The 10942-nt window shown below is 55.2% G+C and overlaps 1 protein-coding gene across 1 annotated transcript in view; it reads left to right on the top strand.

Moving 5' to 3' along the window:
- The window catches only part of TMEM132A (transmembrane protein 132A), a gene marked incomplete in the record, with an annotated part of 18230 nt that overhangs the window by 3145 nt on the left and 4143 nt on the right, over positions 1-10942 (top strand). Inside the window, 9 exon segments of the mRNA XM_027768744.1 lie at positions 4-83; positions 2977-3191; positions 3400-3618; positions 4667-4998; positions 6296-6445; positions 7945-8140; positions 8238-8381; positions 9954-10156; positions 10898-10928. Coding sequence (XP_027624545.1) covers positions 4-83; positions 2977-3191; positions 3400-3618; positions 4667-4998; positions 6296-6445; positions 7945-8140; positions 8238-8381; positions 9954-10156; positions 10898-10928 — 1570 coding nt within the window.

Raw genomic sequence — 10942 nt, forward strand, 5'->3', positions numbered from 1 at the left:
TAGGCACGCGGCAGCGGCCCCCCGGGCGTCCTACGGTCCTTGGCTCTGCCTCCTGGTGGCCCTCGCCCTGGACGTCGTGAGAGGTCAGCGGGAGGGGAGGGGGGTGACGAGGGGCGGCTGGGCCGGGCAGAGGGCAGGCGCTAATGATGCCCCCGAGCCCGGAACCTTCGGATTTTAAGACTAAACCTGGAGCGGGATGCCCTGCAGCGAGCCCTGCAAGCTGGCGAGGTCCTGACCCCGGGAACCTGTCCCCAGCTGCTCGCCACGATTGCTTCCTTCACCTGCACAGCCCGGCAGCTCCGTCCTGGCCAGGACCAGCACGGCCCAGGCTCTTTCCTTTCCTCTCCTCCCGGGTCCCGCACCTCCGGCCAGCGTCCCCCCTAGCAGGACATCTGACCCGGCTGCCCAGTCTCCACCACTCCCTCGTCTGCGGTCCACAGAGCAGGTCCACAGAGCAGCACTCGGGGGTCCTAACTCTGCCCCCTGCCGCCACCCCCTTCCCACGGGAATGGAAAGCAGCCCCTTTGCCTGGGACCTGGGAACTATGTGCCCCTTCCCCACAGGAAGCTCCTGACCTTGGGGTCTGGAGAGATGGCCCTGGGCTCCCTGCCTTTCCGGGCCTTGGGTTATTCGCATCCCTAGGGGTGGGGGTCAGATTGGCTTGGCATTAAGGTAAATGATGCCACCAGAGAGCAGGGGAGAGTGAGGCGTTCGCCACTCGCCTTCCCCCACCCGGAGAACTGAGCTCTCAGTGACGGGAATCCGTGGGAGTCAGGCGACAGAGCATCTTGTAATTATGGAGACAGTGGAGTGGGAGGCCAGGGGCTGTCCCCTGGGAGCAGCAGTCACCTGTTACACTTGGGGGAGGTAGTGGAGGGGCAGCTCTGACACTTGCTCCTTGGTGGGGAGGGCCAGGAAGGAGGTTGAAACCCAGTGTCCCCCCCACCACCACCACCCAGTCCAGCTGTGGTCTGAGAGGCTGTGGGATGCTTTCAGCCACCTGCTCCCCATCTGAGGGATCCAGTGGGAGCCCTAATAACCCCTTGCACAGGGAGAGGAGGAGGCATCATCCTATCTATTATGCAGCAGCAATAATCCCTCCTACAGAGAGCACAACCCGGTTTGCAAAGCCCTCCCCTGCCCACGGTGTGGCCACGCTCCTGCCCTGTGTACAGGTGAGGGAGCTGAGGCTCCGAGGGGTTCACAAGTGACCCAGGTTTCACTGAGGCAGAGCTAGGACTTAGGTCTCCGGGCTCCCAGGAAGTCCTTTCCAGGAAGGATTTCTCAGCTGGGGGGGAATTCCAGGATGAGTAAGAGAGGCCTCCAGTTGATAGACAGGAAGATTGCTAACTCAGAGGCTTCCACCTGAGATTAAAAGACAAGAAGGTTGAATAACCGAGGAGGGCTTCTTCCATGAGACGCCCCCCCCCCCAATCCTATCCTTCACCTGACAGGAGGAGAGACACAGTCCAGGAAAGAAAGCTTGCCTGGTGCATTCTGGCAGTGCAGGATTGGGAGAGAGGAGGCTGATGGAGAGAGAGGGTAGCCTCGTAGTCAGTGCTTGGGCTCCCAGCTCCACCACTGTCTACCTGTGGAACCTCCAACAAGTACCTCAACATTTGCCTTATCTTCCACATTTGCAAAATGGGATCAATAGTCAACAGGACCTGGTTCACAGAGTCATTACAAGAACTGAAAGAGTTAATGCATGTAACGTGTTCGTGCTATATGCCATCACTTTGGTTTTATATAGTACCTGCATATAGTTAATATTCAAAAAGTGATAGGTATTGGGGCCAGCAGTTGGCATAGTGGCTATGTCACTGGACTCCCACATAGTCAACCGTGGTTCGAGTCCTGGACCCGGTGGCTTAAACTCACACCAGGCGTGTGTGCGTGCGTACCCAAGATCCCAAGGGGAGAGTGGAAGAGAAGGGATCGCAGCATGACCATCCCCCGGGGGGGTGATTTCTCGCTTTCTGTCTCTCTCTGTCTTCCCAGCGAGCACACGCACCCTATAGCAAAAACCTCTTTAAAAAAAAAAAAAAGGAAAACCAAAGTGATGGCTATTATTATTCATGCTAATAATTAGGAACAAACCAATGTGGCCTAGGTGGTCCTTTGTCCTTCTGGAGGTTGAATTTTTTTTTTTAGCAAGTATTTTACTTTATTTTCATTTGATCAGAGAGGGACAGACTGAGAGACAGGGAGAGAGAGAAAGGGGGAGTGAAAAAGCAAGTCGCCAGGTCCGGGACTTGAACTGCAGTTGGCCATGTGGAAGTCCAGTGCCCTTCACCACCACACCACCTGCCGACCCTGGTGGTTGAGTATTTTGACTGTGTCCCCAGGTGCACGATCTCCACCCCACCCCTAGAGGTACAAGTGCTCCACCGCCCTCCTGGACACCCTTTCTCACCCGGCTCTTGCATTCCAGCATGCAGTTGAGACAGGGAAGGGTGAGCAAGCTTGGAAAGTCAGTGTGGGTTGCCATGGCAATGATGCAGTGGATGCCCAACCAAGTCTGGCCAAGGACCCCGAGACAGAAAGGGTCTCCACTTCTAGAAAGTTCACCTCATCACCATCTTTTATTGCAGAGACCCCATCTAGGGAGAGCCATACTCCAGTAATGCCTTGGTATGCCTTAGGGTGGGAGCAGGAAGGGAGGAGGAAGAGCCGTTGAGAAGGCCGTGGTAGAGGGAGGAGGGGCGAGGCCAGTGGAAGGTAGGAGGGATGGCTGAGAAGGTGGCGTCCTGAGCTCAGGCGCAGATCTCGGCTCTTACATGTTACCTAGATGAAGCTCACTGGGTCTCAGGTATCTTATCTATGACATGGGGGAGACTCCCCACCACACCCAGGAAGGTGGGACATAGGTAGCCCTTTTCTTCACCACCTGCCACGACTGTGCTCCAGAATAAGTTCAGTCCCATCCTTGCCACCTCTGGCACTGTCACCACTCTACCCCTTATCTCTCTTCAGTGGACTGTGACAAGGACCCCCTGGACCCTGTCTACCTGCCAGCAGCCCTAGAGCTCCTGGATGGCCCTGAGCATTTCCGTGTGCAGCAGGTGGGCCGTTACCCTCCTGCCAACTCCTCTCTGGGCTCCCGATCTGAGACCTTTCTGCTCCTGCAGCCCTGGCCTAGGGCCCAGCCACTTCTTCGGGCCTCCTACCCGCCCTTTGCCACCCAGCAGGTAAGGAAGGGGCACTTGGAATGTGTGCGGCCAGTGACCCGCCACAGCCCCAGCTGTGCTCCCCATTTCCAGAGGGGGGAAAGTGAGGCCCTTAAAGGTTCTCTCTGGGATTGGAAGTCTGGCATCCCGTCTCCCCAGATCTTGGTCTCTGTGCCTTCTCTGCCCCACCTACCGCCCACTCTGTTGAGTCTCCTCATTCTCCCTCCAGGTGGTGCCTCCTCGGATCACCAAGCCCCACCAGCGGCCAGTCCCATGGGACGTGCGGGCTGTTTCAGTGGAAGCGTCCGTGAGTCCAGCAGAGCCCCATGCTCGTGTCCTCTTCCACCTCAAAGGGCAGGATTGGCCACCAGGGCCTGGCTCCTTGCCCTGTGCCCGGCTGCACGCCACACACCCTGCAGGCACTGCTCACCAGGCCTGCCGCTTCCAGGTGAGCGTACTGCTGCACCCCTGCTGCTGCTCCAGGCAGAGGGTCATCCCAGGGCGGAGAGCAAAAGGCACACTGCTCCTGGGAAGATGGGGGGTCGTAGACCACCTGACTCCATTCTGCTCATATTCAGTCCTGAGAAAGTTATTTAGGGCCCCTGAAGAAGTTCAATCCATTGTGACTTAGGCAAGTCACTTAATCTCTCCGAGACTCAGTTTCCTCACCGGTTAAATGAGGAATAACAATTCTTGCCTCAAAAAATAAAATAAAATAGGGACCAGCAATTAGTGTAATTGTGGCTATGTCGCTGGACTCCCATGTAGTCAACCGCGGTTCGAGTTCGGGACCCAGTGGCTTAAACTCACGCTGGGCACATGTGTGTGCGTGCCTAAGATCCTGAGAGGAGAATAAAAAAGGGATTGTGGTGTGGCCATCCTTCCTGGGGGGCGATTTCTTGCTTTCTGTCTCTCTGTCTCTCTCTTTCTGGCGAGCGCACGCACCCTATAGCAAAAACCTCTCCATAAATAAATGAATAAAATAAAATAAAAAAGCAAATAAAAAAAAGAGAAAAACTTTTAAAAAAAAAAGCAATTCCTACCTCATATGGAGTTGGAGCAAGAAGAAATGAGGTTAATGCAAAAATAGCTTATAGCAAGGTACTCATTCAATTGTGTTAGGATTCTTGTTAATATGCCTTTGAGAATTGCTGTTTCTACCATTTTGGAGTCTGGCGCAGGAATTCTTTGGAGAGAGGCACTTCTCGGGCTTTAGGATTTTGAGAGGAAGCCTGAGTTCTAGTCAGGGCCATACTGGGTGTGGTTAAGGTGAAGGGCTGGAACTGGCCCACTATGGCATGACAGCTGGGAAGTGTTCTGGGACCTGGACCTGGTTTCAAGCCCTAGCCATGTTGCTAGTTGGCTGTGTCACCTGGGGTACTTCCCTGGCCCACACTGGCCCTGCCTGCCGTGGCCCCCTCCACCTCTGGGTTTCCTGCATGGGTGCTGGGACTCTCCTCCTTGAGGTGCCAGCCCTGGCCGTTCTGTCTTTGCAGCCATCGCTGGGTGCCTGCGTGGTGGAGCTGGAGTTCCCTTCGCACTGGTTCTCTCAGGGTTCTACCACACGGGCCGAGCTGGCCTACACACTGGAGCCTGCAGCAGAAGGCCCTGGGGGCTGCGGGTCCGGCAGTGAGGAGGCCCCCAGAGAACAGGCCCTCCCAGTGGGTGGTGTGGAGCTGCGCCCTGCAGACCCCCCACAGTACCAGGAGGTACCTCTGGATGAGGCGGTGACTCTGCGCGTGCCCGATGTGCCAGTGCGGCCCGGCCAGCTCTTCAGTGCCACCCTCCTGCTTCGGCACAACTTCACGGCCAGCCTCTTGACCCTGCGGTGAGCCCTGGGCCCCTGGGCATCGGTGGGATTGGGAGATCTGCTGGAAAACTGGGCAGGTACCTACTCTTCTTGGGGTCCTTGCTAGAGTCCTTGACCTCTGCAAAATATGGACCCACCACACCCCTTCCAGGCCAAGGGCTGTGATTGCCCTGGCCAGTTGGGGGGTGGCCACAGCCCTGTATTTGGGGTCAGAAGGAGGAAGTCTCCTCTCTCCCCAGAACTTCCCTGCACTCTCCTGTTCGAAAGGGGCTAGCCTTACCTCTTTCCAGAGCAGCTGTAAGGCTCCGGGAAGGGAACCAGGAAAGCACTTGAAAATGGGAAATGCAGCCCCCGGGGGTGAGCTACTGCTCTAGTGCCAGGATGGGGAATACTTGTCCCAGTCACATTCATCTGCATGTCCTCGCCACTTGCTGAGGGTTCTTAGCTTTTGGACAGATCCTGCTCCTCTGGCAGGAAGCCTTTATTCTTTGACTCCTTTCCTGTAGGAAGCTCCCCTGTCCCCCAGAAGCAGCTCCCCAACCCAATCCACGTGACAAGAATTTGCCATGTTCCTTGCCCCTCATCTGTGGGTTTCTGCATGTCCCATCCCCTGTGTGTCCCTCTCTCTCACACCCTCCTTACGGGGAAACTAACGATAGGCCATGCCCCTCCACTCTGGAGTTACACAGGGGAGCCAGGCCCAGTCCCCCCCTGGCACAGAGAGTGGTCGGGAAGGAAGCTGGAGGGGCATGAACTGGATTGGCAGGCACATGGGTGTAAGTTTCAGTGAAGGTGGAAGGTGCTGCTGGTGCTCAGGTCAAGGGGTGGAGTAAGCAGGAAATTGATTCTGCCGCTGGGAGTTTTCTAAAGGAAATGATATTGGAGTTGTTTGAGGCTTAAGAATCCACAGATGAACAAAGGAAGGGCAGACTGGGCTGAAGACGCCTGAGCCGAGGCGTGGAGCCATGAATGTGCCTGGTGTGGGGTCGGGGGACGGACTTCTGATGCAGCTGAAGCTGAGTGGACAGAGATGCCGCAGCGAGAGCTGGGGCTCCAGGCACTGGAGGGTCTTGAGTACTTGGCTAAGAGAACTTTGTGAGCAGTGGGGAGGTGTAAGTGGTCTTTGGGTGGTGGGGAGCTGTGTGGTGTTTGAGGTGGGGTCCTCGTGGGTTGGAGGATGGAGAGGAGGAGATTCAGACTGGGGCTGAGGCAGCAGGCCAGGAAGCTGATGTCTTTAGGCCCTCGTCTTGCCCCTCAGAGCCAGTGCACAGTGCAGCTCCCACCTTGACAAACTGGGCCTATCACTTCTCCCCAGGATCAAGGTGAAGAAGGGGCTGCATGTGACAGCTGCCCGCCCAGTCCAGCCCACCCTCTGGACTGCCAAGCTGGACCGCTTCAAGGGCTCCAAGCACCATACCACCCTCATCACCTGCCACCGTGCTGGACTCGCAGAGCCAGACACCAGGTAGGCAGCTCCCCTCCCACAGGGGACAGAGCACGGAGGGTGGTCTCAGGTGCTCACGGGACCCAAAGGACGGGGGCAGCCATGCTGCAGGCATATCCTTACATGAGCAGGCATGAGAACAAACTTTCAGGGAAGCAGCACAAAGCTGGTGTAGCTTTCATTCATTCAGCGCTGTTTATCCAGACTCAGCCATGCACCAGGTCCAGCCTGTGTGTCTTAGTCCAGGTCAAGCCAATTTATCCAGGGCACCCAGCCATAGTGCTCACAGCTACCCGACCCCAATCCACCAACTGGGGCCCTTTCTCTGCACCTTTAATATTAAAAAGCACAGCTGTAGTTCTTTTTTACATTTCTTTTTTAGGTTTCTGCCATAGGGCACGTATGCTGGTCCCCAGAGGGGTTGGCCATGCTGCAATCCCTTCTCCATTCTCTCTCAGGATTTGGGGCTTGTACGCACATGCACCAATATGATTTTCAAGCTGCTGGATCTGAGGCTTGAACCATAGTGGGCCATGTGGGAATCCAGCACCTTAACTACCATGCCATCTACTGGTTCCACAGCTGTAGCTCTTAACATTTATGAACTCTTTTTTTTTTTTTGCTATAGGGCACGTGCATTCACCAGACAGACAAGAGAGAGACAGAGAGATAGAAAGCGAGAAATCACCCCCCAGGGAGGATGGCCATGCCACAATCCCTTCTCCTCTATTCTCCTCTCGGAATCTTAGGCACGCATGCACATGCGCCCGGTGTGAGTTTAAGCCACCGGGTCCGGGACTCAAACCGCGGTTGGCTACATGGGAGTTCAGCGACATAGCCATTATGTTAACTGCTGGTCCCTATGAAGTCTTCTTATTCGTGTCTGAGCCTGGTAAAAGTCGAGGGCTTTGTAGCCCCTTTGAATACAGGTTCTAATATTTTCTGGATGAATAACCTCAGATAAAGATGCCAGTTAACACCCACCTGTTTACCACCTCAGTTTCCTCACTTACGAAATGGAGACAACAAGGCACCCTCTAGGGTTTGTGAAAATAAAATAAGATACTGCATGCCAAGCTCCCAGGACTGTACCTCACACACAGTAGGGGTCTGTTCAAAGAAACTCCAAGGGTTATTAGTCAGAGGGGATTGGGACTTGGAAGTAAATCTCCCTCCTTGGTGGGAACTGACATCAGGTGCTTGTCCCCCCCTGGCTGTGGAAAGTAGGGGTCCAGAGGAAGGGGCCAGGGAAGGCGGGGAGCCAGCGAGCCTCCTGGGAGATTGTTGAGTAGCTGCATGGATCTTAGAGGAGCCAAGAACAGATAAGAGCTCGCGCTCCAGAGCCTGGATGCTTAGCTTTAGATAACCGCCCTGCCAGTTTTCTCTGCGCGATCTTAGGTGAGTTACTAACCTCTGCACCTCAGTTTCCTCATCTGTAAAATGGAGATAAGCTCATTCTAGGGGTAGGACAGTGCCTGGTGGCGAGCAAGCACTCAGTTCCTCTCTCTTCTGGCCAGCAGTCCCCTTGAACTGTCTGAGTTCCTGTGGGTGGACTTTGTGGTGGAGAATGGCACTGGTGGGGGTGTGGCCGTCACTCGCCCTGTCACGTGGCAGCTGGAATACCCAGGCCAGGCCCCCGAAGCAGAGAAGGACAAAATGGTATGGGAAATCCTGGTGTCAGAGCGAGACATAAGAGCCCTCATCCCCCTGGCTAAGGTAAGGAGACCTACATCTGCCCAGCCAGGCTGGGGGCCACGTCCCAGGAGCCTGATGGGCTGAGGGGCTTGGAGCTGAGCTCCTCTCGCACCCCCAGGCTGAGGAGCTGGTGAACACAGCGCCGTTGACAGGAGTGCCTCAGCGTGTCCCTGTGCGCCTTGTCACCGTGGATGGTGGTGGGGGCCTGGTGGAAGTGACAGAGCACATTGGCTGCGAATCGGCCAACACACAGGTCCTGCAGGTGAGTGGCAGGTGCCAGCCACCTCGTGTGAGTGTGCATTTGTGTGTGCACAGTCGCACACATCTCTTTCCTTAACCCTTTGGGTACCCAAGAGAACAGTTGCTTCTTGAGAAAAGAAACCTCAGAGGAACCACAGCTTTAACTTCCATTCTAACTGCCTCTCCCCAGAGTCAAGTGGGAGCTAGGTGACCCCAGGGCCCCCATCTTTGGCATGATCATGTTCATTACTGCATTGGCAAATGAGCCGGTGTGGGAGAACTAAGGGCAGGTACTTGGCAATCAATCAGGAGGTTTTAGTTTGAAATCTAGCTTTGTGGGACCAGCGGTTAGCGTAGGGGCTATGTCACTGGACTCCCATGTAGTTGACCATGGTTCGAGTCCCAGACCTGGCAGCTTAAACTCACGCTGGCACGTGTGTGTGTGTGCCCAAGATCCCAAGAGGAGAAAGGAGGAGAAGGGATTGCGGTGTGGCCATCCTCCCTGGGGGGTGATTTCTTGCCTTCTGTCTCTCTGTCTCTCTCTGTCTTTCTGGCAAGTGCACACGCCCTATAGCAAAAACATCTCAAAAAAAAAAAAAAAGAAAAGGAAATCTAGCTTTGTAATCCTAGCTGTGTGATTGGTGGATTCCTCTCTCAACCTTTCTGAGATTTTGTTTCCTAACCTTTGAAAGGGGCCTCCATCTATGGGTGGTGGTAAGAATTAAAAGCATCTAAGAGAGTGCCTAGTAGATCCCAGGAGCTGAGCCAATGACAGCTACTGCTGAAATAATAATATAATGTCAAAACTATATAATGATAAAACTGATGGTGACTGTTATTATCAGAGCCTCATCAAGCCAGAAAGGTTAAACAAGGGCAGGGTAAGACTGTCCATTTTGCAGTTGAACGAGGGGAAGCGTGGAACCTGCATTTTCACATTGCACTCTGGCCACCGGGGTGGAGAAGGTGTCTTTTCTCACTAGAGCGGCCCTTTGCTCACATGTACGAGTGGACTTCGAATGGTCTGTGGCAAAATAGAATTCAAGTGCGAGTTTCTTCTGATGGGAAGAATATTTGAATCCATGCATAGTTTTTTTTCGTACTATGTATTTTCCATGAACTTTGTGAAGCCGCTCCTCCTGCCATGTAAGACTCTTACCTGAGGGCACTTGGGTGGGCAGGTCAGCCTTACCCCTCTGCCTCTGCCTACCCAGCTGTAAGTGGCTGCCAGGTAGCCCCAGCAGTAACATCAGATGCCGTCGCTAATAAGGAGCCAGAGCTGTGGGTTCGAGCCCCTGCTGTTCCAGGAGGAAGGCTCTGGTGTGCATGAAGAGCCCGTTTCCCCAGCTGAGCTCAAGATAAACTGAAAGGTGGGCTGTTTCCTCCAAGGTAGAGCAGATCTTGGCTGCATGGTGAAATCTTCTATACGGTACAATGGTTTAATCTCCAGCCCACCATGTCATGCTTCACAGAGAAATACAAACTGAAGGTCAGCTGTAGCCCTTACCTCTTGGGATCAGGGCTGTCCCCTCTGGCCCATACCAGTCCTTCTTGGCTCAGCCACCCTGGCCCACTTCACCCCCTCCTCCCGCAGGTATCTGAAGCCTGTGATGCTGTGTTTGTGGCTGGCAAGGAGAGCCGGGGTGCTCAGGGGGTGCGTGTGGACTTCTGGTGGCGCCGGTTGCGGGCCTCCTTGCGGCTGACAGTGTGGGCGCCGCTGTTGCCCCTGCACATTGAGCTGACTGACACCACCCTGGAGCAGGTCCGTGGCTGGAGGGTACCTGGCCCAGCTGAAGGGTGAGTAGAGACCTGGGGAAGCTGGCAGATCTGGGCGAGGTCACCGTGGGACAGAGAGAGGATGCAGGAGACATAGCCATGGGCCCAAGCCGAGATCTGAGGATCCAGTGCCTTCTGCCCCTCCCACCTTTGACCCGTCCTCCCTAACCTCTGACCACTTCATTTTCAGTTGCCCACCCCTACACTGCTGCTCTGCCTCACTTCTGCATAGTACCATCACTTCTTAACCTACTACACAACGTCCTACATAATGCACTGGTTAATTCTGGCCGCCGGGTGTGCACCCATTCTGCACTCCACTCCGGAGTGCAAGCCCCTTGAAGGCAGGGTTTTTTCCTATTCTGTTCACTCCTATATCGCCAAAACCTAAGGTGGCACGGAGCTTAATAAACGCTGAGGACGCACGCCAGCACCAGAGGGTGAGCTGCCCAGGTCTCAGATCTATTGCCCAGGCCTCGAATCTACCGCCCACGTCCTCAAGAGAACGAAAACCCGTTGGTCCCTGTAAGAGAGGGTCTCCACACTGTTCCAGTTGGGAGTAAAAGGCGGATGAGCGCGCGTGGGCAGATGGGCGCACGCACGTAGCAGGGGCTGGAATGTCCACGCTGTGGGTGGAAGGGCCTGACTCCAAGATCCGCAGTTTGATGAGTAGGAGCCTCTCAAAGGGCAGGGGCGGGGTCCTCGTAGTCTGGGGACGGGGGCCTGCACTGACGCCCCGCCTCTGGCCGCCCCTCCCCGCAGGGTAGTGGAGTCAGAGGCCGCCACTGCAGAGGAGACCGAGCCGCG

This window comes from Tupaia chinensis, unplaced genomic scaffold (assembly GCF_000334495.1).
Source record: "Tupaia chinensis unplaced genomic scaffold, TupChi_1.0 Scaffold147351_1, whole genome shotgun sequence".
Lineage (NCBI taxonomy): Eukaryota > Metazoa > Chordata > Mammalia > Scandentia > Tupaiidae > Tupaia > Tupaia belangeri.